General features: G+C 44.1%; 1 protein-coding gene across 2 annotated transcripts in view; it reads right to left on the bottom strand.

The window, feature by feature from the left end:
- APPL2 (adaptor protein, phosphotyrosine interacting with PH domain and leucine zipper 2) overlaps nucleotides 1-27,100 on the bottom strand; it is a 246,845-nt gene that overhangs the window by 73,658 nt on the left and 146,087 nt on the right. For both annotated transcript variants that reach the window (XM_063927758.1, XM_063927759.1), the window contains 4 exons: nucleotides 20,348-20,389; nucleotides 20,179-20,237; nucleotides 12,149-12,295; nucleotides 11,030-11,112 (listed from right to left, as the gene is read on the bottom strand). In XM_063927758.1, the coding sequence (XP_063783828.1) occupies nucleotides 11,030-11,112; nucleotides 12,149-12,295; nucleotides 20,179-20,237; nucleotides 20,348-20,389 (331 nt within the window). The remainder of the gene's footprint in view (nucleotides 1-11,029; nucleotides 11,113-12,148; nucleotides 12,296-20,178; nucleotides 20,238-20,347; nucleotides 20,390-27,100) is intronic.

The raw sequence follows: 27,100 nt of genomic DNA, 5'->3' as shown, positions 1-27,100 counted from the left end.
TGTGCCTTGTGTGTGTGTGTGTGGGAGCAATGGCGCGCAGCGTGACCGCTGCGCGGTACCTCACTGAAGATCTGAAGTCTTCTGCTGCCTGTGAAGTCTTCTTTCTTCATATACTCACCCGGCTTCTATCTTCCGGCTCTGTGAGGAGGACGGCGGCGCGGCTCCGGGACGAACGGCGAGGACGACACCTGTGTTCCGACCCTCTGGAGCTAATGGTGTCCAGTAGCCTAAGACGCAGAGCCTATCAGTAAAGTAGGTCTGCGTCTCTCCCCTTAGTCCCACGAAGCAGGGAGCCTGTTGCCAGCAGTGCTCCCTGAAAATAAAAACCCTAACAAAAGTCTTTTCAGAGAAACTCAGTAGAGCTCCCCTGCAGTGCATCCAGTCTCCTCTGGGCACAGGATCTAACTGAGGTCTGGAGGAGGGGCATAGAGGGAGGAGCCAGTTCACACCCATCTAAAGTCTTAGAGTGCCCATGTCTCCTGCGGAGCCCGTCTATACCCCATGGTCCTTACGGAGTCCCCAGCATACTCTAGGACGTAAGAGAAAGATACCCAAATAAAAACAGTACACACACACACACCGTGACAGTATAACTTTATTACATACATGCACACCGACACACACATACTTACCTATGTTGACACGAAGCAGTCGGACCTCTTCACCAGTAGAATCCACGGGTTACCTGTAAATAAAATTATACTCACAACAATCCTGTGTAGATCTGTCCTCTTCTGCTTGTAATCCACGTACTTGGCAAAATAATAAAACGCAAAACCCGATCCACGCACTGAAAGGGGTCCCATCTTTACACATGGGAGCCCTTTCCCCGACTGGCGGGACCCCCCGTGACTGTCAAAGAGGGTCCCTTCAGCCAATCAGGGAGCGCCACGTCATGGGACTCTCCTGATTGGCTGTGCGCGTCTGAGCTGTCATGCGGCGCACTCGAGATACAATGTAGCACATAGGCGCTCCATTGTATCCAATGGTGGGAACTTTGCATCAGCGGTTGAGGTTACTCGCGGTCAACCGCTGACCGCAAAGTTCCCACCATTGAATATAATGGAGCGCCTATGTGTTATGCGCCGCCTGACAGCTCAGACGCGCACAGCCAATCAGGAGAGTGCCACGATGTGGCGCTCCCTGATTGGCTGAAGGGACCCTCTTTGACAGCAGTCACGGGGGGTCCCGCCAGTCGGGAAAAGGGGTCCCATGTGTAAACATGGGACCCCTTTCAGTGAGTGGATCGGGTTTTGCGTTTTATTATTTTGGCAAGTACGTGGATTACAAGCAGAAGAGGACAGATCTACACAGGATTTTTGTGAGTATAATTTTATTCACAGGTACCCCGTGGATTCTACTGGTGAAGAGGACCGAGCCTCGTGTCAACATAGCTAAGTATGTGTGTGTCGGTGTGCATGTATGTAATATAGTTATACTATCACGGTGTGTGTGTGTACTGTTTTTGTTTGGGTATTTTTTTTGCAGTAGAACTACAGGTACCAGCGGGCCCGTTTCCCCCCGCATGCTGGTACTTGTGGTTCTCCAAGTACCAGCTTGCGGGGGAGGCTTGGTGGGACTTGTAGTTCTGCTACAAAAAACAATATTTTTTTTTTGAGACTTGGCTATCAGCCTCCCATCCGCCGCCCTTGGATAGGGGGGGGGGGGGGGGGACAGCCTCGGGCTTCACCCCTGGCTCTTGGGTGGCTGGAGAGGGGGGACCCCTTGATTTAAGGGGTCCCCACTCCTCCAGGGTACCCTGGCCAGGGGTGACTAGTTAGTGATTTAATGCCAGGGCCGCAGGGACCTATATAAATGTGTCCCCCAGCTGTGGCATTATCCCTCTGACTGGTGGAGCCCGGTGCTGGTGTTAAAAATACGGGGGACCCCTACGTGTTTTGTCCCCCGTATTTTTTGCACCAGGACCAGACGCAGAGCCCGGTGCTGGTTGTTAAAATACGGGGGATCCCCTGTCATTTTCCCCCCGTATTTTTACAACCAGGACCGGCTCAAAGAGCCCAAGGCTGGTTATGCTTAGGAGGGGGGAACCCACGCATTTTTTTTCAGGGTTTTTTTTTAACACTTTTGTGCCGTCCATGAAGTCGACTCCAGGACGCACAATATCGTCAATTGGTCCGTTTTTCAACAGCGGGACTGTTGAATCCGTTTTTTATTGAATATGTCGAATTAGGGTCCCGGCGGGAGGGTGTCTGACTGTCGAATTGTGTCGAATTAAAAAACTGTCGAATTTGCAATTGCATATACCCCAGTGTATTATATCTGCCTCTGAATCTCCACATTTATAACAATTAGAGGTAGCAGCTTCACCAATAAGAAATTTTAGTTTCGGGATAAAATAAGATCTGTGTAATATTTTTTTATGCATTTCGGTATAGGAAATAGAGACCAAAATGTTTATCTAAAGCAAGATTTGCAGTAAGTATTGACTTCATCGATAAGGAGAGAAATTCAGTCTCCACTTCCGTAAACCCACTGAGCTGCCGTCTACATTCAGCAACGAACGAGAATATGAGTATATGAGAGAAGTAGGAAAGTGTCCAGCTGATGAATAGCGGAGCACCTTGTCCAGATTACACTCCCTATTGTTATTTGTTAGTTTCTGTAATACCGACTGAATATAACTAGAGGCCTGCAGAAAAGGGAACAATGGGATCGTTAAATGAGGGAATTTCACCTGTAATTGTGTCCATGTACGTGGGACCCAATTTTCTATGTTGAGAAATTGGTAAAAATAACTAAGCCCCTCCCTGTGCCATGTTTTAAAAATGGGAGAAGTTCTCTGTGGAGTAAAATCTAGATTACCCCATAAAGGTAATAAAACAGACAATTATTTAGAGACCTTTAAAGAATTAAATACAGCTCTCCAAGCCATGCATGTAGAATAAAGTAGTACATTATCAGTAACTGCAGCCGGTAGGGGAGGGAGGGAGGGAGGGAGGGAGAGGAAAGGGGGGTGGAGTAGCAGCGAAACTAAATTCCGATCAGGAATAAACGATTGCTCTGTGTGTTTCACAGTATACGTATTGGATCCTGTGATCCAATCTATGGTGATTCTATAGTTGGCAGCTAATGCATAAGATCGCAAACAGGGTAGATTAATGCTTCCTAATTCTTTCTTTTGCTGCAACCTAAATAAGGAGAGTCGTGATCGTTTACCTCCCCATATAAATTTAGTCAAGGCTTTATTCAATGCAGAAATAGCAGATTTGGGGGGAATTATGGAAAGCATCTGCAAAGTATAAAGAAATCTCAGAAAACAAATAATTTTATATAAATGACATCTGCCCGTATAGGTCAAGGAAAGATGAGCCCATCTGTACATGTCAGCAAAAGTTCTTGAAAACAATGGGGTATAATTTAAGTCATATAATTTGAAGGTATTCTGATGTCCAAACAAACAATACAATCATTAAGCACCCATTGAAATGGGAAGGACTCCCCCCACACCAACTTAGCTTTTGGAGAAAAGGCTAATGCATCAAATTCTAGAGTAATTAATTTTAAATCCTGCTACATTTTCAAAAGTATCTAACAAAGAAATCAACAGGGGCATAGCAGTTTCAGGGTTTGCAAAATAAAGTAAAAGGTCATCCGCAAACGCAGAGAATTTAACCTCAGAATAGGCAAGTCTAATACCCTTCCACCTAGGCTCCTTAATAAAGTGTCTAAGAAGAGGGTCCAGCGCCAAATTAAATAAGACGGGAGAAAGAGGGCAAACCCTATCTGGTACCTCTAAATAAAGAAAACAAACGGGTATTCAAGGCATTCATAGTAAGAAAAGCGGTAGGTTGATGATAGAGGATATTAAAAACATGAAGGAATTCCAACCCAAACCCCTGATATTGGAATATCCTATTCAAATGAGCCCACGAGACTCTATCAAATGCCTTGTCAGTGTCACAACTAAGCACTAAATATTCATGTGTGAGTGTATCATAGTTGCTAAAAGTGTACGAACATTGGGCCTAATTCAGACCTGATCGCTCGCTAGGCGTTTTTTGCAGTCCTGCGTTCGCATAATCGCCTCCCATTGGGGAGTGTATTTTAGCTTTGCAAGTGTGCGAACGCATGTGTAGCAGAGCTGTACAAACTGATTTTGTACAGTCTCTGAGTGTCCCAGGACTTACTCAGCCTCTGCGAACACTTCAACCTGTCTAGGACCGGAATGGACGTCAGGAACCCTCCCTGCAAACGCATAGACACGCCTGCATTTTTCCAACCACTCCCTGAAAACGGTCAGTTGCCACCCACAAACGCCCTCTTCCTGTCAATCTCCTTGCAATCGCCCGTGCGAATGGATTCTTCGCACAAACCCATTGCAGAGCAACAAACCGCTTTATACCCGTGCAACGCAGCTGCGCATTGCGGTGCATGCGCAGTTCTGACCTGATCGCAGCGGTGCAAAAAACGCTAGCGAGCGATCAGGTCTGACATAGGCCCATTATGTACAGAATGTTGATTTTTAAGAAAACCAGTTTGAGCCGGATGTAGATGATTGGGTAAAATTTGTTGAAAACGCGTGGCCAGTAATTTGGTGAAAATTAAAAAAATCTAGGTTCAATTAAGAAATCGGCTTGTAAGACGCGACTAATGTGTGGTTTAGGTTTTGGTAGCACTATAACTTTAGCTTTGTTAAGCCAGTGAGAATCAAGTTAAATAATTTTGTAAGGGGAGAAGTAATATGGGAAGATAAGAGCTTATAGTAGCAGCACATGGGTATACGGGATCCCTGTGCATTCCTAAATTAAGCTGGAGATGGCAAAACAGAGCAAGACCAGCAACTCATAAACTAGGCATGAATTATACATCATGAATTGTAAGGCTGAAGGTGGAAGTATTTGGTGAGAAATACTTATCAATGGTCCAGTAGTCAATCATTATTATTATCCACTGTGTAGCGAGGAGAGGTAGGAGGCAAAGGAGGATAAAAAAAAATCCGTGCCGAGGACGGAGAATCAAAATAAAAAGGGTTTTCCATCTTTGATAACCCTCAGTTTGGCCGGATATACGTAAATGCACAAAACAAATGCCCTTGCTGAAAAGTTCTTTGCACATAGAAGAGAATTGCCAACGTTGCGCAGAGACTTGAAACTAAAAGTCCTGAAACAAAAATAACGTGGAGCCTTCATAGCAAAGAGGAGTAGATTTACGATAGACCTCCAGTAGCTTGACCTTGTCAAGATAATTCAAAAGCTTAAATATAACTGGTCGAGGACGTTGACAAGTAGTTTGGCAGTCAGGTCCGATACAATGTGCTCTCTCTACCTGCAGAGGTGAAGATGCCGACGATAGCCCAGAGTTTCAGGGAGACAGGTAGATACTAGGGAATGCAGTTCCCTGGGTTTGACAGATTCCGGCAAAAAGGATAAGGCGAACATCATTTCTCCGACTGCGATTTTCCAAGTCCTCCAATTTATCAGTCATAGCCGATATAGTGCAATAATGCTTTCGCTTCATGGAGTTCATCTTCCAAAGTAGAGATGCGATCCTCAGCCACCGTCAGGCGCTTAGTATGTTGAGCAAGTTGAGCCGTGGCAGCATTTACCGCCTCTGTTAACGGAGACAATTTAATATCCAACTAGGGAAAAATATTATCAGAGATCTCTTCAGCCCTTCGAATTGACAGAGAGCTAGACTTGTTAGCATCAAACAAAGTATCCATGGTATTTTCCCTTGCAGGGGAAGCTGGAGAGAGGGGGCCATCAGATGCAGCCGATTAATCTTTATTCTTTGTGGGCTGAGAGCCGATGAGAGTCCTTGGCGTTTTTGCCACAAATTTCTCCATGAGAGAGGAATATATATATATATATATATATATATATATATATATATATATCAAACAAATACTCTCCCTTTGCGCTAATTTGTAAAACCTGTCACCCTGAATAAATACGTACGTAAACTATTTGGTATAGGCAGCCTGATTCAACTAAGTCCCCTGTTAGAATGGACTGGAAATAAGGAATATACAACAATAGAAGAATTGGCGCCAGGGGGTCGCATCAACTCCCACTATTCCAACCCCTAATTGGTTAATACTTTTTTTAAAAATAATAACATGTTCCATCATAAAACATTTATTAAAAACATATTCAAATTAATACAGAGGAGATATATTATTCCACACTTTAAGATGTATGACTCTTAGCGCTGAATACAAATGTTGAAGGATCACAACAATCTCCTCCTTCTCCTTATAGTTGGTTCGGAGATAGCTTCACAACAGACAATCCAACGCGTTTCGTCTTATACAAAAGACTTCATCAGGGGGATCTCTCAAGCAGCTGAGAAGTACAGTAGTTTATACAAACAGTATAATGCGACAAAACTTGTTCATACATGCATGATGGAAACTTCAATATAACACCGAGGCTTTCTGATGAACAATCAGTGTGGCCTTGTGGTGAGATAACTTGTACAAAAATTCGGAAACCAAGGTACTGAAGGGTCACTTAGAAAGGAAAGGAAACCTTCTATACATCTGCAGTGGACGCTCAGTACCAGGTACTGAGCGTCCACTGCAGATGTATAGAAGGTTTCAGCTATCTCCGAACCAACTATAAGGAGAAGGAGGAGATTGTTGTGATCCTTCAACATTTGTATTCAGCGCTAAGAGTCATACATCTTAAAGTGTGGAATAATATATCTCCTGTGTATTAATTTGAATATGTTTTTAATAAATGTTTTATGATGGAACATGTTATTATTTTTTTAAAAAGTATTAACCAATTAGGGGTTGGAATAGTGGGAGTTGATGCGACCCCCTGGCGCCAATTCTTCTATTGATATATATATATATATATATATATATATATATATATATATATATATAATATAAGAATTTACTTACCGATAATTCTATTTCTCGTAGTCCGTAGTGGATGCTGGGAACTCCGTAAGGACCAGGGGGATAGCGGCTCCGCAGGAGACCGGGCACAAAAGTAAAAGCTTTCTGACTAGCTGGTGTGCACTGGCTCCTCCCCCTATGACCCTCCTCCAAGCCTCAGTTAGGATACTGTGCCCGGACGAGCGTACACAATAAGGAAGGATATTGAATCCCGGGTAAGACTCATACCAGCCACACCAATCACACCGTACAACCTGTGATCTGAACCCAGTTAACAGCATGATAACAGAGGAGCCTCTGAAAAGATGGCTCACAACAATAATAACCCGATTTTTGTAACAATAACTATGTACAAGTATTGCAGACAATCCGCACTTGGGATGGGCGCCCAGCATCCACTACGGACTACGAGAAATAGAATTATCGGTAAGTAAATTCTTATTTTCTCTGACGTCCTAGTGGATGCTGGGAACTCCGTAAGGACCATGGGGATTATACCAAAGCTCCCAAACGGGCGGGAGAGTGCGGATGACTCTGCAGCACCGAATGAGAGAACTCCAGGTCCTCCTCAGCCAGGGTATCAAATTTGTAGAATTTAGCAAACGTGTTTGCCCCTGACCAAGTAGCTGCTCGGCAAAGTTGTAAAGCCGAGACCCCACGGGCAGCCGTCCAAGATGAGCCCACCTTCCTTGTGGAATAGGCTTTTACAGATTTTGCCTGTGGCAGGCCTGCCACAGAATGTGCAAGCTGAATTGTACTACAAATCCAACGAGCAATCGTCTGCTTAGAAGCAGGAGCACCCAGCTTGTTGGGTGCATACAGGATAAACAGCGAGTCAGATTTTCTGACTCCAGCCGTCCTGGAAACATATTTTCAGGGCCCTGACTACGTCCAGCAACTTGAAGTCCTCCAAGTCCCTAGTAGCCGCAGGCACCACAATAGGCTGGTTCAAGTGAAATGCTGAAACCACCTTAGGGAGAAATTGAGGACGAGTCCTCAGTTCTGCCCTGTCCGTATGAAAAATTAGGTAAGGGCTTTTATAGGATAAAGCCGCCAATTCTGATACACGCCTGGCTGAAGCCAGGGCTAACAGCATTACCACCTTCCATGTGAGATATTTTAAGTCCACAGTGGAAAGTGGTTCAAACCAATGTGATTTTAGGAACCCCAAAACTACATTGAGATCCCAAGGTGCCACTGGAGGCACAAAAGGAGGTTGTATATGCAGTACCCCCTTGACAAACGTCTGTACTTCAGGAACTGAAGCCAGTTCTTTTTGGAAGAAAATCGACAGGGCCGAAATTTGAACCTTAATGGACCCTAATTTTAGGCCCATAGACAGTCCCGTTTGCAGGAAATGCAGGAAACGACCCAGTTGAAATTCCTCTGTAGGGGCCTTCCTGGCCTCGCACCACGCAACATATTTACGCCAAATACGATGATAATGTTGTATGGTTACATCCTTCCTGGCTTTGATCAGGGTAGGGATGACTTCATCCGGAATGCCTTTTTCCTTCAGGATCCGGCGTTCAACCGCCATGCCGTCAAACGCAGCCGCGGTAAGTCTTGGAACAGACAGGGTCCCTGCTGGAGCAGGTCCTTTCTTAGAGGTAGAGGCCACGGGTCCTCTGTGAGCATCTCTTGAAGTTCCGGGTACCAAGTCCTTCTTGGCCAATCCGGAGCCACGAGTATAGTCCTTACTCCTCTCCTTCTTATGATCCTCAGTACCTTGGGTATGAGAGGCAGAGGAGGGAACACATACACTGACTGGTACACCCATGGTGTTACCAGAGCGTCCACAGCTATTGCTTGAGGGTCCCTTGACCTGGCGCAATACCCGTCTAGTTTTTTGTTGAGGCGGGACGCCATCATGTCCACCTTTGGTTTGTCCCAACGGTTCACAATCATGTGGAAGACTTCTGGGTGAAGTCCCCACTCCCCCGGGTGGAGGTCGTGTCTGCTGAGGAAGTCTGCTTCCCAGTTGTCCACTCCCGGAATGAACACTGCTGACAGTGCTATCACATGATTTTCTGCCCAGCGAAGAATCCTTGCAACTTCTGTCATTGCCCTCCTGCTTCTTGTGCCGCCCTGTCTGTTTACGTGGGCGACTGCCGTGATGTTGTCCGACTGGATCAGCACCGGCTGACCTTGAAGCAGAGGTCTTGCTAGGCTCAGAGCATTGTAGATGGCTCTTAGCTCCAGGATATTTATGTGAAGTGATGTCTCCAGGCTTGACCACAAGACCCTCTCCATGAGGGAGAAGATGCTCTGTTCCTGGACTTTCCTGGTAATGTATGATTGACATCACCTGTGGTGAGCTAGTTAATTGATAAGAAAGGTGTTTCACCACAGGTGATGGCAATCATTCATTACCAGGAAAGTCCAGGAACAGAGCATTTTCTCCCTCATGGAGAGGGTCAGGTAGGCAAGTATGGTATCCTCTAGGACGTAAGAGAAAATAAAATTGTCAAACAACTTTTTATCAACAATGTTCACTACAAACACTATAACCTGTAAGACTAGAATGTAAAAAAACAACAACAAAAGTCTGACCTGATCATTAGTATAAAAGGGAAAGCAGCAGGGTATACCTACATTTTACTAAAAATCTCCCAGGCTTATCAATACAGGGGTTACCAACCCTGTGCAGGAAAGCACTGGGGCTTTTTTGACTCTTTTAGGCAGTGGGTATCAGGGTAATAAATACATGTAATGTACAAAATGACAAGTTAGCAACCCTGTAGTACCTTTATAACGGACAGGGGGTCCATAACACATTTGTGTGTGGTATATTTATAAAAATAAATAAAAACAATATTTAACCCCTTTGTTACTGAGCCTAATTAGCAGTTTTTAGGTTGGTCACATTCCAACATCATCATCAGTAAAAATGATACCTTGTTTTACTGCAAAGACTTTGAATGTCTTCAAATTAGCATTAGTTTGTATATTTCTCCTCACAGGGCAAAGACAATCAGCCTACATAGGGCAAATACAGAAGCGGCCGCTGTCATCTATCCCGCAAACGGTCGCACGTGCAACTTGACCTGCGCGCAGTGGTGCACACACACCATGCAATTCTGTGTGTCACGGGCACACGCACACTCGCAGGCACCCTAGTCACCGCAAACGACTCGTGCTTGCTGTGGCTAGTGGCAAAGATGAGGGGGACAGATCTGTAGTTATTATTATTGAAACTGCAAGAACATCAAATAAAAGCAATGTGTGTGTATTTTGTTTTGTAAATACACGAATACTTTGCAGTTCTTGCTATGGCATCAATCCAACTAAAACAGCAGACAGACAGAGTCTACATGTAGGGTTTAATAATAAAAACACTATGTTTTTTTAATTAAGTGCATTAAGGGCCTGATTCAGTGTTACTCATTGCTTACTATCAATATGCTTCAGCCACGCAGGGGCTGGGCAGTTTTCTGGAGACAGGGGCCACTCTACCAACCAATCAGAGCAGTCACTTATGGGCTCCAACCCCCGAACACTGGGAGTGATGAAAGTACCGCCATGGGGGCCAATCAGTGGTACACATAGACACTTCCTGACAGCATTTTGGTGCTGACCGACACCAACACCTCCTTGGGTCACTCAGACAGTGATCTTATTGTTTTATGGGAGTCAAAAACAGTGTTCCCTGTTAATTGTAAGGAGGTATTTCAATTCAGTGCAATGGGCTTGATTTTTCCATTCCAGAACATAACACCCACCGGCATCACAAAGTGTGAGGGAAATCTTATGATGTTGGCCTTCCCCTATGAGGCTGTTATACCGTATGGAACACTGCGCTGTTCCACGCAGACTGCTAGTTTAAGAAGTTCTGGAAAACCTAGGAGCAACAATGCATGCTTCCAACTAATATAAAACATAGGCCTCAGCAGATGTACGGAAAGGACACAACAGTGTAGCAAAGGTTCTTTGTATATAGCATGATCTAAAATGACACAAAATGAATCTCTATCTTACTCAGAGATTCCTCTTATATCATCTTCACACATATTGTGGGTCCCTTGACGACGGGCTACAAGATTAAAATGTTTTGATCAAAATATATAAAAAAAAAAAAGATACACAGATTTGCTGTACATTATTTTTAGTGCAGATGACAAGAGTTTTTCTGTTTTGGATAGAAGATTTAGCTCTGCTTACCGTTCAATCATGCCTGACATCGAAGACAGAAAGCCATCCATTTTTTTGGAAAACATTTCACAGCCTTTTTTCAAAAAAGTAATCTGCAAGACAATAAATCAAGAGAGAATACCATGAACACTCATACAGAAGTGTAATGTATGGAATAAAATACAAGCGAATAGTAAGGACAACTGATCCCACATTTGTACTTTCAATCACCCTTTCTAAGGTTAGGTATCGACTACATTGTCTAGTGTGTACCCGCGATTGCGCGCTACCGCAGATCGTTAATATCTTCATTAATGATGCCATGCTGCATGCTAGATCGTGCCTTCGTACCACTGCATTGTGCAGTATGCATGGGCGGCACAATAGGTTGGCACCAGGAACACATCACTCTGATGTGTACCGAGCCAAAGAGTGATGATAGGCACCACAAAAATTTAGCTTTTAATATTTTTACCACCAAGACAAGTCACCATCTTGACATACGTAAAAACCAATAAGCCATGTTATTATGCTTCGGATGCCCTGTTTTCCACATGGAAATCACCTACGGACTTCATGATATTTGTCTTGCATATAATTATTTGCTATAAATTTTCGCACCAGTCATCCAAAGCATAACCTGCTGAGAGAAGCACATGATATTCTTGTGTAGCACAAGATTCACATTTCACAAGGATTGAAAAACGACAGCAGTATTGCAATAAATAAAGGTTTTCCCAAACTCCACCATTACAGTGCATGTTTTAAGGATATCCATGCTTGAGGCCAGATGGTTCAATCAAATTGACTGAGGTACTAATTCAGTCACCTGTGCTCAAACATGGATATCCTTAACCATTTAACTGACAAGTTTCCCTTCAAAACCGTTCAGAACATTGTTGTTGTTGTTTTTTTTATGTTTTATCAAATATAGTTGAAAAAGTCATTTTTAAAATATTTAAATATCATATGTGCATCTGCAGAACAGATCTCTTCGTCAAAAACTGGGGGACACAGTGGGGCGGTGCGGTTGCATGTCAGTTAAGTGGTTAATGCCTGGAATGTAATGGCACAGTTTTGAAAACTCTGTTTTAGCCATTAAAAGTATTCACTGAATTTATTTTAATTGGCAGAAAAAGTAATCGCTACCTGTCCTTTTGTGTAACCAAGTATAGGATCTAGCATCGCCGTCCTCTTCCTGTACTGGAGAGCATTCAAAGCACAGTAGTATTGCAGTGATGAGAGATGCTGCTTCCTTCTAGCTTTGGCAACTTCCTTTGCAATCTCAGCCTTTAGCTTTATAAAAATGGGGGGGGAAAAATTATATATCCATAACTAAATGTAAGATAGGCTTTGAACGATTAACCCACCACTATCCTTGCATGAGAAAAATACCTGTAACAGTGCCCCTTCACACCCACTGCACTAACCTTAAGTAACAGCTGTAGACCCTAGCTATGGATAATATGAGTAGACACAGAGGCACATGAAACCCTCCTCAAATTTACCTTCAAATCACTCCAAAACATGGCTTTAGTGGAGCACTTACATTGCTGCTTTACAAACACCTTTAGCCGAAGCTCCTGCTGTTACCCTGGATGGGCTGAATTAAGAGAGGGAAAGGACCAGCACTACTGCCATGATTAGCAGTCAGCTGCCTTATAGCTGAAAAGAAGGATCTTGGAGGCGCTTACATTTTTACGGTTGCCGCCTCTTAGTCTCACGTTTGGACCTATCCCAATAAGGTCCAGAATAGACTACACTATAAAAGGGGGTGTTGTGAAGAACACACCCTATAGAAAACTCTTGCTCAAGATACCTTGAGCAAGAGTTATCTATAACTCGAAACACGTTGGCCAAAGAAGATATTGCTCAGGGGGTGGTTCTGGAGAAAGGTAAGACCCCTTTTTTTCCATATAATTTTTGTGTAATAATTGGTCATTGGGAGCTGTGTAACCGGGCCTCTGCTCCCTTAAATTTGGGTCTCAACCTCACATCCAGAACAGCCCTCTTCCCCCTGCACAATATTAGGTTTTAAAGTCTATTATTCCTTTTTAATTGTGTGTACTGAATAAATGTTCATTTTATGATACACCATAAAAAGGGTTGCTGAACATAGAAAAAACCATTATGGAAGGATACGCGCCAATTTTATAGTGAGTAACGGTGTGCATATAGAATATAACATTTATGAAAGAAAGCTCAATGTGTGTCATCTTACCCTCTTTAGTGAGGTTTGTTTATTCAAACACCCCTTGTTCACCTTATGAAGTGGGAAACTTATGGGAACCGTTAAAAATTATTTCACAGAAGTGGGACCAAAGATACCTTTATGGGCTTCATAAATGCTTTTTAATGTGTAAGTGAGGTATGCTATCCTCACCTCATGAAAACCAAACTCTTCATTTAACTACATCATATTGTCACATAATTACCCCCGTGCAGCAGTATAAACAAATACATCCTGTATCGGGAATACTACACATTATTTTCCGTTTGAATTATATATTTCATGTTCTAAGGAGCAACGGAGCAGAAGAATACTTTCGTTCCAAAAGAAGGGGAAAGAAAGAACATCCCATCCATCTAGGATAAGTATTTTTATTCAATATCCTGGACTCACCTATCACTTTCACACCTATTCAGCAAGGTAGCGCCATCTTCACAACACCCCCTTTTCTAGCTGCCTTATAGCTGTTTAACAAACATTGGAGCTCTAAACACTGAATAGGTGAGTTCTACCATTGCAGGTATTTCAATTAAAACACCCCCTCTTATTACAGTAGCTGACTATAGGGGATGGTACTACTGCCCATCCACGCCTTTATTTAAGTTATTCATAAGGTGATACACTCCAACCCCCACTCCATACATCAAACGTCATTTTTTTTATCACAATGGAATTAGAGTAATAAGTCAGGGAAGAAAGAACACAGCTAGATTTCAAATATAGCTTACAGCAGTGGATCTCATACTGTGTGCCTAGACACCCTGGGGTGCATCGGGACACTTACAGGGGTGCTGTGAGTTGGTGGTCCAGGACCAATTCAAATTAGTTATGGTCAATGTAGTAGACAAAACCAGTGCTGGTGGCTGACAATCATAAAATATGTGGACAAACAGAAGGAATCCTGTTCCTCACCACACAATTGAACCTAGGGATAACATATAAACACAATTTACTTAAATTTTATATTTCTTTCTAAATTTCCCAATAAGAAACCTTTGGCCTAGGGGTGCCACCCTGACAAAAATTCTGATACTCTAGGGCGCCGTGATTCAAAACAGTTTGAGATCCACTGGCGTATTTATAATGGCTGCAGTGTGCGCGGTGCACGCGTGGTCCTGGGGTCCAGGGGGGCCCACACCACACACCCTGCATCCAGAACTGCTGCAGAAATCAGTGGGAAAATGGTGTGGCGCCATTTTCCTGGTGTTTCGCACATGCGCAATAGCAAAATCACTGGGAAAATGGCAACCTTTCCATTTTCCGGAGATCTGCGCATACACTCTAGGCTATGGGACAGCGCTAGGGACACTAGTGCCCAGAGCTAAAGTGCTACCGGCTAGAGAGGAGGGGGCCCAGAAGTAGCCTGCAGGCGGGCCTCCTCCTCTCTAGATACACCCCTGCTTACAGAATAGTTTTTCCTATTGTGTGAATTGCGGTATGTTAGCACATGGAGCAAAGTAAAGCTTAGAGGGCAGATATTACATGGGACTAGGCAGAATGACTAAAATTAATGAGTTGTTCTTTGTAACAAGGAATCAGATGTGGGAGGAGTCTGATCTAGTGGGCAGCTGGGCTTGGTGTCCTGGTGGAGACTGAAGCAGCCAGTTTATTTAGGAGATAACCAACTACCTACCTTCCTTTCCTACTGATTATTGTGTATGTTTCCCCTATGTCATGACTCAACAGGCTAGCACCGACAGAATGTAACTGGAAGTTAACTGAACATAAGAACGTAATATGTCTATGTTATACATATATTATTTTCTTTTTTATGATGTGAACCTGTACATCATGTAGCACGAATAAAAAGCTTGTATGAGCAAATTTTTGATTAATTAAAATTGTTAGCATGTAGCCTTGTCCTTCACTAATTCTGGATAAAGTTATAATGCAACTCAGATAAAATGCTGTAAATAGCTTAAAAACCACGCCAACATTGTCCCATTGATAGATTGTGGTCAACATTTTGACTGCTAACAGCACTAATCTTGAGTAAGTAACTACTTCACCTCCATTTATTAACCAAATCTACGCTACTACCTGCTCGGAGAAGTTAAGATGAAATAAAACCCAGACTCCAGTACTTGGGGGCAAATTCAGTTAGCCGCAAAAACATGAATTGACCTCGAATGGCGAAATGCGCCTATTCAATTGTCTGTGAAAATGGTTTCACTGTAATTTTATCACAAATTTCAATTCGCCAACTCTGAGTAGGTGATAAACTTGGGGATAATCCCTATTTTAAGTTAAAAATGTTGGAATTTCGTTCTGAAACCCTTGGACACCCCCCTGAATGACTAATTAGGTAAGCAGAAAATTTTAATTATTTTAAATTGGATAAAAACAGTGCAAAATTATGGAAATTGGGGTGCAAGGTATGGGATAGGTATATTGGAGATCTTTATAAGTGAGACAAGTGTTTTTAGACTTGCTGGTGGGAATAATCTGTGTGTTTACACTTTTTTTTTTTTTTTTTAAAGTCCCCTAAAATGACCCAAATCTATACTTATACCCATTCTTATGTACCCTAAATTTAACAAGAACACTTATTTTGCTGAAAAAAAATAGTTTTCTATCTTTTTTATTTTTTTACATGCAACAGCCAATTGACCCAATTTAAGTACCAGAAATACTTTTGTTATAACCAATAATAAACTTCTATGCTGTTATCTAATGTTATTTTTTTTGTTTGTTTTTTATTGTTTTTTTTTTTTTTGGGGGGGGGGGGGGAGAAGGCAAATTAACCCATTTCTCACTTTCGGCACCAATTTTCGTGGTAATCTCATTGAATTTGGCCCTTTAGAGGGGACAGTTGCACAGTAAGTGGTAGAAAACCTGTTAGTCATTCATTTTCAATAACTTGTTTTGCCTGGGCAGCCTCATCCCCCCCAACCCTCATGTGATGCGGTGAGCCTTTACTTACAGTAGTAACACTGTGCACCATGTACAAATTATAGTAAAAATTCATGAAATGTGTAACAATTTTAAAGTTATAAATATAATACTAAACACTTGCCAGCGGGAATTCGGGAGAATACTGTGGTGTCGTGCCACCATGCCATTTCTATTTATTTGAACCAAGCCGTGGTGGTGTTGGTACATATCCCTAGCCACAGCACTTCAACCCCAGCCAGTAACTACAAAGAAGCGTTACCAGAGGGGATTATAATGATGCAATATCTATTGGGATGCTTTAGATTCAGAAGCAGCAGCACTGCCACCTTTCTGGAGCAGATCTTTGGCTGGGAGTGGTTAAAGCAGACATCCTGAAAGGAAGTTTGGACAAAAGACAAAGATAAAATTCCCAGTACAGAAATGGTGGAGCAAGAACGAAATGTTAAAAGTAAGAGCGCTGTCTAGGCTGTTTCATGCAAGATATAACTGAATTAACCTGATCTTGTTAAAGAGGCAGGTGCTGGCTAGCTATACCTACCAGAATGTGTTAAAACTATATATTAAAAGGCAAAAATACACAAATGTAAGATTAACATCTACTACATTTAAGTAAGAAATCAGGAATAACCAGTTCTAGTCTTCATAAAACAGGTGCTAAAAGTCACACACACACATCACCTAGAAGCAAGCAACCTACCTCCACTTAAGAATTACATGCATTTTGCTGTGAGCCTGCATTATGGGTAATACACATAAGCTAGACTAGGGGTCTAAATGGAGGTATGCAATTGTCCAGTACAGGTGTACAGGGACCCACGCCAGGAATCTAATTGAAGACCGAACCATCCCCTACGGCAATCCAGAATACCGTCTACATTTGGAGGAATTTGCATTTAGCTGAACCGATGAACTTTGCTCACCACACTGCATGAGGAGCTCACTATTCAAAAAATCTGGAGCAACATACCCTCTAGCGGTAAAGTTTCAATACTGGACAATTGCATACCTCCATTTAAACTGCTTATACTGGACCTAATTATTGGGGGAAATATTTTGGAACGGACTTCCTGTATTGAAAGCTTTCTCCATATTCCTGGCGGTTTGGGTAACCCTTGTTTTATTTATTGTACTATTTGTACTTTTTAAACATTTATTATTGGTGCATGCATTTAGGGTGTATTTACCCCTATATTTAGTGTATTAATTCATATTATTAAATTCTGAATTACCAGATACATCAATACTGTTGTCCTATATAATAATTCTAGCGCAGCCTCCATTTCGTTTTGTATTTGTTTATCTTTGTGGGAGTGACTTCCTGTTTCTTTTTGAGGCCGCTGCTTGGCATAGCATCCCATACCCTAGCGCCTGAGTACCCTTGGGCAACCACTCCTGCCCTAATCCACCATGTTGTAACTGCTCTCAGCTGACATTTTGAGCATCCTGAAAATCCCTGGCAGGATCCCATCCTGGGAACGCAGATTGTGTTGCAGCAGCGCTGATCCCGGGGCTGTGGAGGGGCAGCTCCAGGGGAGAGGAAGCATTCCCACCACTGCTTCTGACCTTAGGAAAAAGTGTGGGAACTCCCAACCATGGAAGAGATCACTATGTCAGATTGAGATACAGTGACTGTTCTGCTCAGTCGGGCTCAGTGACTGAACCACAGAAGAATGGTCTATGTTCCAGCTGCCCACACCCAATTTTTTCCCGGGTGTGGTATAGAAGATCTACAGTATTTAGGTTGACAGTCAATAGGTCAACACCAAGTGGCCAATGTCACACATGCGCCCGCACTCAGAACTCCTTCCACGTTGGGGCGTTCGTGCCTTTGGGAATTTTGCAACTTATCCTAACAATAAAACAGATCAGTCTACCACCACCAAGTGTATTCTGGGCAATAACGCTTCCCACAGAGGCCACTTCGGTTCTGCTCTCAGTATATACACTTTAAAAATCAGTAGCTCTCAAGGCAGTAGGTCAAAGAACACAGAATATCAGAACTAGAAATTAGGGTTTAATTTCATTTCAAGAATAACTTCAGAGCTTACAGTTACAAAAAAATATACCTATAATTATTTTAAAAGTACACACAGATTACAGACATTTCAGAAAAATAAAAAGGATAGAACATAGTTCAAGTCGCCTTCCAGAACTGAATAATATTGGAGTACCCTCGCTCCTGAAATAAGTTGGACATCCTTGCCATATGGCTACCTTAGTGAAGGACACTGAATCACCTAAAGAGACGCATCTTTATCCTTCCAGCACAGCTCCTTGCCACACACTGACACTTGGGATTTTTAACTCTTTCAAAGCCAAAAGTAATTGATTGGGAGGTTTGTGTCTTTGTTTCTTTGCTACAGGTTTTCCCTGAAAAACAAGCAGGGGTGCCTTTCTTATTTTGTTTCATTCTGCTTGAAGGCTATGGTCTGTGGTCGGTCCATACTGGACAGATATATGGCTTTAGTCAGGAAAAGATTTTGTGAGCAATTCCTAACACCTTCCTTCAAAAGAATTTGACACCTCTGTAGATTGGCAGGACCACAGTACCAGTTACACACGCCCTCCTGCTGGGTAGAGTACACATACATTTTTTTAACAATCCAAGCATCCCTTGACTCAGTTCAATTACCTGGAGTTAATTACAGAATGGCATTTTGGCATACAGTTTTAGAAATTAAATTTCCAAAGAGAATATACATGGTTACCAAATTGCACCAACATACATCTCCTCACTCATCTCAAAATATCTCCCTACCAGAACTCTCTGCTCTGCACAAGATCTGAGTCTCTCATCCACACGTATTACTTATTCCCACTCAAAATGACAGGACTTTATCCGGGCTTCAGCCACTCTGTGGAATGCCCTCCCACGCACAATAAGACTCACCTTTACTCTCCAAACCTTTAAAACGTTCCCTGAAAACTCACCTCTTCAGACAAGCCTATCAAATTCCAGACCCACCCACATAACCTTCAATGCTTCCCTATCCAATTGCATCCTCTCTGTACACTACACATAACCTCACTTATTTTGTCTTCCAACATTGCTGTGTGATCATATCATACAACCCATTAAGAACCTAGCAATCTGGTGGACCATTATGCAATAGGTAGCATCTATCCTTGTGTATCTATGCCTATTTCCCTATAGATTGTAAGCTTGCGAGCAGGACCTTCCTACCTCTATGTCTGTTTGTTTTTGCCCAGTTTTGTTCTATAACTGTTGTTCTGATTGTAAAGCGCAACGAAATATGCTGCGCTATATAAGAAACTGCTAATAAATAAATAAATAAATAAAATAAACATTCAGCTTAAACAGTACCATATTTTGGGATCAGATACGTGATGGATCCTGACATTCAACAGGTACAAAAGGTTGGCACACGTTTTTTTTTCCATTTTTTTGGGCCAAAGTGTCAACCATTTGTGTGTCGATCATTATCTATACACCGTCTGTCTAACATTCAGATACCCTTCTACCTGGAAGAATTGGCCAGTGAAATGCTGGAAGAGACCGGGGACATTGAGAGGCTGGGGTGCTCCTTGTGGTGTCTGCCCATGGCCCCCGGGGCACGCTAGGCCAACAACAAGCAAAATTTATCCTGAGAGCCTGGGAGGTTGCACCCTTCTATACTGGCAACTTCACCCCTGTCTCAGACACCTGGTATATAGCTGGAGTCTTGTCTCAGAGATAATATAGTCCCTGGTAAAGTATACCCCTGTACCCCTGTAAGTGTACCCCTGTCTTAGAGACTTTGGCAGGACAGTCTCCATGACCCCTTTCCCAAGTGCACACCTGCCGCGCATGCAAATGCCATTACTTGGAAGCTCAAGAAAGATTTTTGGCCTTTACAGTATATCCAAAGGTTTGGTCGCCCATGAGTTAGCACTATGTTGACAGCTCACACTGTATGATGGCATACTCCTGTTTAAGTGGAGTTGTATTCAGGAAGGGAGTAGGGCTAAGGAGGAGGTCACATTTTGACTTGTACAGACTGTAAATAAAATGATTTCTGTACTTTTGATCTTTGTCCACCATTTTCTCTCTTACCTTTTCATTCTCTCTCTTTTTAGGCAGTCTACTGTACTTTGCCATAGACAAATCATGCTCTAAAAAGAAATTCAACATTCAAACATATATTAAAATAAGCACAAGTCAACATTATAAAACACATATGACAATGGTTTAATATAATAAATAGTTTGTATTCAAAACATACCATTGCTAGCAAGAAGAAAAAGATCTTTTAATGTGCTTACTTCTGCAAAACAAAATAAAAAAGGATAAATTAAATAAAAAATATAGACAGGCTGAAAAGAGATAGCACAATATATATATGCAAAATAAAAAAATAAGATTTTACTCACCGGTAAATCTATTTCTCGTAGTCCGTAGTGGATGCTGGGGACTCCGTAAGGACCATGGGGAATAGCGGCTCCGCAGGAGATTGGGCACAGCTAAGAAAGATTTAGGACTACCTGGTGTGCACTGGCTCCTCCCACTATGACCCTCCTCCAGACTTCAGTAAGGATACTGTGCCCGGAAGAGCTGACACAATAAGGAAGGATTTTGAATCCCGGGTAAGACTCATACCAGCCACACCAATTACACCGTATAACTCGTGATATTATACCCAGTTAACAGTATGAACATAACAGAGCCTCTCAACAGATGGCTCAACAATAACCCTTTTAGTTAACAATAACTATATACAAGTATTGCAGACAGTCCGCACTTGGGACGGGCGCCCAGCATCCACTACGGACTACGAGAAATAGATTTACCGGTGAGTAAAATCTTATTTTCTCTGACGTCCTAGTGGATGCTGGGGACTCCGTAAGGACCATGGGGATTATACCAAAGCTCCCAAACGGGCGGGAGAGTGCGGATGACTCTGCAGCACCGAATGAGAGAACTCAAGGTCCTCCTCAGCCAGGGTATCATATTTGTAGAATTTTGCAAACGTGTTTGCCCCTGACCAAGTAGCAGCTCGGCAAAGTTGTAAAGCCGAGACCCCTCGGGCAGCCGCCCAAGAAGAGCCCACTTTCCTCGTGGAATGGACTTTTACAGATTTAGGCTGCGGCAGGCCAGCCACAGAATGCGCAAGCTGAATTGTGCTACAAATCCAGCGAGCAATAGTCTGCTTTGAAGCAGGAGCACCCAGCTTGTTGGGTGCATACAGGATAAATAGCGAGTCAGTCTTCCTGACTCCAGCCGTCCTGGAAACATAAATTTTCAAGGCCCTGACAACGTCCAGTAACTTGGAGTCCTCCAAGTCCCTAGTAGCCGCAGGCACCACGATAGGTTGGTTCAAGTGAAAAGCTGATACCACCTTAGGAAGAAACTGGGGACGAGTCCTCAATTCTGCCCTATCCATATGGAAAATCAAATAGGGGCTTTTACATGACAAAGCCGCCAATTCTGACACACGCCTTGCCGAAGCCAAGGCCAAAAGCATGACCACTTTCCACGTGAGATATTTCAAATCCACGGTTTTGAGTGGCTCAAACCAATGTGACTTTAGGAAACCCAACACCACGTTGAGGTCCCACGGTGCCACTGGAGGCACAAAAGGAGGCTGAATATGCAGCACTACCTTGACAAATGTCTGAACTTCAGGCAGTGAAGCCAGTTCTTTTTGGAAGAAAATCGACAGAGCCGAAATCTGGACCTTAATGGAACCCAATTTTAGGCCCATAATCACCCCTGACTGTAGGAAGTGCAGAAATCGACCTAGCTGGAATTCCTCCGTTGGGGCCTTCCTGGCCTCACACCACGCAACATATTTTCGCCATATGCGGTGATAATGTTGTACGGTTACATCTTTCCTAGCTTTAATGAGCGTAGGAATGACTTCCTCCGGAATACCCTTTTCTTTTAGGATCTGGTGTTCAACCGCCATGCCGTCAAACGCAGCCGCGGTAAGTCTTGGAACAGATAGGGCCCCTGCAGCAGCAGGTCCTGTCTGAGCGGCAGAGGCCATGGGTCCTTTGAGATTAATTCTTGAAGTTCCGGGTACCAAGACCTTCTTGGCCAATCTGGAACAATGAGAATAGTTCTTACTCCTCTTTTCCTTATTATCCTCAGTACCTTGGGTATGAGAGGAAGAGGAGGGAACACATAAACCGACCGGTACACCCACGGTGTCACTAGAGCGTCCACAGCTATCGCCTGAGGGTCTCTTGACCTGGCGCAATATCTTTCTAGCTTTTTGTTTAGGCGGGACGCCATCATGTCCACCTGTGGCCTTTCCCAACGGTTTACAATCAGTTGGAAGACTTCTGGATGAAGTCCCCACTCTCCCGGGTGGAGGTCGTGCCTGCTGAGGAAGTCTGCTTCCCAGTTGTCCACTCCCGGAATGAACACTGCTGACAGTGCTAACACGTGATTTTCCGCCCATCGGAGAATCCTTGTGGCTTCTGCCATCGCCGTCCTGCTTCTTGTGCCGCCCTGTCGGTTTACATGGGCGACAGCCGTGATGTTGTCTGACTGGATCAGAACCGGCTGGTTTTGAAGCAGGGGCGTTGCCTGACTTAGGGCATTGTAAATGGCCCTCAGTTCCAGAACATTTATGTGTAGGGAAGTCTCCTGACTTGACCAAAGTCCTTGGAAGTTTCTTCCCCGTGTGACTGCCCCCCAGCCTCGAAGGCTGGCATCCGTGGTCACCAGGACCCAGTCCTGTATGCCGAATCTGCGGCCCTCTCTGAGATGAGCACTCTGCAGCCACCACAGCAGAGACACCCTGGTCCTTGGAGACAGGGTTATCAACCGATGCATTTGAAGATGCGATCCGGACCATTGGTCCAACAGGTCCCACTGAAAGGTTCTGGCATGGAACCTGCCGAATGGAATTGCTTCGTAGGAAGCTACCATCTTTCCCAGGACTCGCGTGCAGTGATGCACCGACACCTGTTTTGGTTTCAGGAGGCCTCTGACTAGAGATGACAGCTCCTTGGCTTTCTCCTCTGGGAGAAACACTTTTTTCTGGACTGTGTCCAGAATCATCCCCAGGAACAGTAGACGTGTCGCCGGAACCAGCTGTGACTTTGGAATATTCAGAATCCAACCGTGCTGGTGTAGCACCTCCTGAGATAATGCTACGCCGACCAACAACTGCTCTCTGGACCTCGCCTTTATCAGGAGATCGTCCAAGTATGGGAAAATTAAAACTCCCTTTTTCCGAAGGAGTATCATCATTTCGGCCATTACCTTGGTAAATACCCTCGGTGCCGTGGACAGGCCGAACGGCAACGTCTGGAATTGGTAATGACAATCCTGTACCACAAATCTGAGGTACTCCCGGTGAGGATGGTAAATGGGGACATGCAGGTAAGCATCCTTGATGTCCAGAGATACCATGTAATCCCCCTCATCCAGGCTTGCAATAACCGCCCTGAGCGATTCCATCTTGAACTTGAATTTTCTTAAATATGTGTTCAAGGATTTCAAATTTAAAATGGGTCTCACCGAACCGTCCGGTTTCGGTACCACAAACATTGTGGAATAGTAACCCCGTCCTTGTTGAAGTAGGGGCACCTTGACTATCACCTGCTGGGAATACAGCTTGTGAATTGCCTCTAACACAGCCTCCCTTTCTGAGGGAGTCGTTGGTAAGGCAGATTTGAGGAAACGGCGGGGGGGGGGGGGGGGGAATGTCTCGAATTCCAGCCTGTGTACCCCTGAGATACCACTTGAAGGATCCAGGGATCTACTTGTGAGCGAGCCCACTGATTGCTGAAGTTTTTGAGACGGGCCCCCACCGTACCTGGCACCGCCTGTTGAGCCCCAGCGTCATGCGGCGGACTTAGCAGAGGAAGCGGGGGAGGACTTTTGTTCCTGGGAAGTGGCTGTATGCTGCAGCTTTTTTCCCCTACCTCTGCCTCTGGGCAGAAAGAACGCGCCTCTACCCCGTCTGCTCTTTTGGGGGCGAAAGGACTGTACCTGATAATACGGTGCTTTCTTTGGTTGTGAGGGGACATGCGGCAAAAATGCTGACTTCCCAGCCGTTGCTGTGGACACTAGGTCCGAAAGACCATCCCCGAACAACTCCTCACCCTTATAAGGCAAAACTTCCAAGTGCCTTTTAGAATCTGCATCACCTGTCCACTGCCGGGTCCATAACCCTCTCCTGGCAGAAATGGACAGTGCACTTATTTTAGATGCCAGCCGGCAAATATCCCTCTGTGCATCTCTTATGTAGAAGACAGCGTCTTTAATATGCTCTACGTTTAGCAATATAGTGTCCCTGTCTAGGGTGTCAATGTTTTCTGACAGGGAGTCTGACCATGCAGCTGCAGCACTGCATATCCATGCTGAAGCAATAGCTGGTCTCCGTATAATACCAGTGTGCGTATATATAGCCTTCAGGAGAGCCTCCTGCTTTCTATCAGCAGGTTCCTTTAGGGCGGCCGTATCCTGGGACGGCAGTGCCACCTTTTTTGATAAGCGCGTAAGTGCTTTATCCACCCTAGGGGGTGTTTCCCAACGTGACCTATCCTCTGGCGGGAAAGGGTACGCCATTAGTAATTTTTTTTAAATTACCAATTTTTTATCGGGGCAAGCCCACGCTACTTCACACACTTCATTTAATTCTTCAGAAGGGGGAAAAACTACTGGTAGTTTATTCTCCCCAAACATAATACCCTTTTTTGTGGTACCTGGGGTCACCTCAGAAATGTGTAAAACATTTTTCCTTGCCTCAATCATATAACGAGTGGCCCTATTGGACATTACATTAGTCTCTTCGTCGTCGACACTGGTATCAGTATCCGTGTCGACATCTGTGTCTGCCATATGAGGTAGCGGGCGTTTTAGAGCTCCTGATGACCTTTGAGACGTCTGGGCAGGCACGGGCTGAGAAGCCGGCTGCCCCGCATTTGGCATGTTGTCAAATTTTTTATGTAAGGAGTCGACACTTTCGCGTAATTCCTTCTTCCACAAGTCCATCCACTCCGGTGTCTGCCCCGCAGGGGGTGACAACACATTTATAGGCACCTGCTCCTCCTCCACATAAGTCTCCTCATCAAACATGTCGACACAGCCGTACCGACACACCGCACACACACAGGGAATGCTCTGACAGAAGACAGGACCCCACAAAGCCCTTTGGGGAGACAGAGAGAGAGTATGCCAGCACACACCAGAGCGGTAAATAATACAGGGATTAACTAAATTATATCCCCTTATAGCTGCTATATGTATATTGCGCCTACATTTAGTGCCCCCCCCTCTCTTTTTTACCCTTTCTGTAGTGTAGACTGCAGGGGAGAGCCAGGGAGCTTCCTTCCAGCGGAGCTGTGAGGGAGAAATGGCGCCAGTGTGCTGAGGGAGATAGCTCCGCCCCTATATCGGCGGACTTTTCTCCCGCTTTTTTATGTATTCTGGCAGGGGTATTTATCACATAAATAGCCTCTGGGGCTATATATTGTGATATATTTGCCAGCCAAGGTGTTTTTATTGCTGCTCAGGGCGCCCCCCCCAGCGCCCTGCACCCTCAGTGACCGGAGTGTGAAGTGTGTATGAGGAGCAATGGCGCACAGCTGCAGTGCTGTGCGCTACCTTGGTGAAGACTGATGTCTTCTGCCGCCGATTTTCCGGATTCTTCTTGCTTCTGGCTCTGTAAGGGGGCCGGCGGCGCGGCTCCGGGACCGAACATCAATGGCCGGTTCCATGCGGTCGATCCCTCTGGAGCTAATGGTGTCCAGTAGCCTAAGAAGCCCAAGCTACCACCAGTTAGGTAGGTTCGCTTCTTCTCCCCTTAGTCCCTCGCTGCAGTGAGTCTGTTACCAGCAGACCTCACTGTCAAATAAAAAACCTAAAATATACTTTCTCTCTAGGAGCTCAGGAGAGCCCCTAGTGTGCATCCAGCTCAGCCGGGCACAGGATTCTAACTGAAGTCTGGAGGAGGGTCATAGTGGGAGGAGCCAGTGCACACCAGGTAGTCCTAAATCTTTCTTAGCTGTGCCCAGTCTCCTGCGGAGCCGCTATTCCCCATGGTCCTTACGGAGTCCCCAGCATCCACTAGGACGTCCGAGAAATAAAAGTTTCTTTTTACTTTAGAAACACCAATCTTATCAATATAAATAAACGTGCACTATTTTAGGAGTATGGAATATTCCACATGGAATTGCAAAGAATTTCGCTTTATGTATCTCATCCTCTGATGAGCTTTGAGTTAACGGAAATGATCTGTTTGCAATGCTTTTGTGTATACAGCAACAAAGAAGCCAGCAGAACAAAAATAAATCATGAAACGTCACTAAGAATAACATAAAAGCTTATTGCATGCAAAACTGCAATTGCCCTGACACAAGTACTCCTATACGCTCTCTGCAGTGCAGAGACTAGATAGTCAATTGAGGACAGGCATGGCAAGACAGCTCACCAAGCACTGTTGGGATAAATGTATGGAGAAGCAAGGAGCAAAGTTGGATTCTCAGGGGCCGATTCAATTGTTTTTTTTTTCACGGCCACCACTAGAGGGAGCCCGATGGCAGCATCCAATTGTTCTGCCTTTCAGGGACCCAGCAGCCACGGAGCTCACATTTTTTCTCGCAGCCTCCTGAGGTCCGAGAATAAAAAAAATGTGTTGAAACTGGGCACTTTGGGCGTCCAAACAGGTGGAGACTTCTTTAAAAGTCACCCATTTCAATCCTTATTTACTAGTAATAGCAACAGAAATCTACAAGTGATTGTCTTAATAGCAAATATTTGTAACCAAATATTATCATGGAGTACACAGAGGATTATTCAGTTTTTAGCAAACCCAAAAAAAAGTTTGCAATTGGGCAAAACCAGGTGTGGCAGATGTAACGTGCAGAGAGAGTTCGATTTGGGTGGGTAATATTGTTTCTGTGCAGGGTAAATACTGGCTGCTTTATTTTTACACTGCAATTTAGATTTCAGTTTGAACACATTCCAACCAAATACCCAAATCTAACTCTCTCTGCACGTTACATCTGCCCCACCTGCA

Source organism: Pseudophryne corroboree, chromosome 6 (genome assembly GCF_028390025.1).
Source record: "Pseudophryne corroboree isolate aPseCor3 chromosome 6, aPseCor3.hap2, whole genome shotgun sequence".
Classification (NCBI taxonomy): Eukaryota; Metazoa; Chordata; class Amphibia; order Anura; family Myobatrachidae; genus Pseudophryne; species Pseudophryne corroboree.
This window is presented reverse-complemented; position numbering and strand designations above follow the sequence as displayed.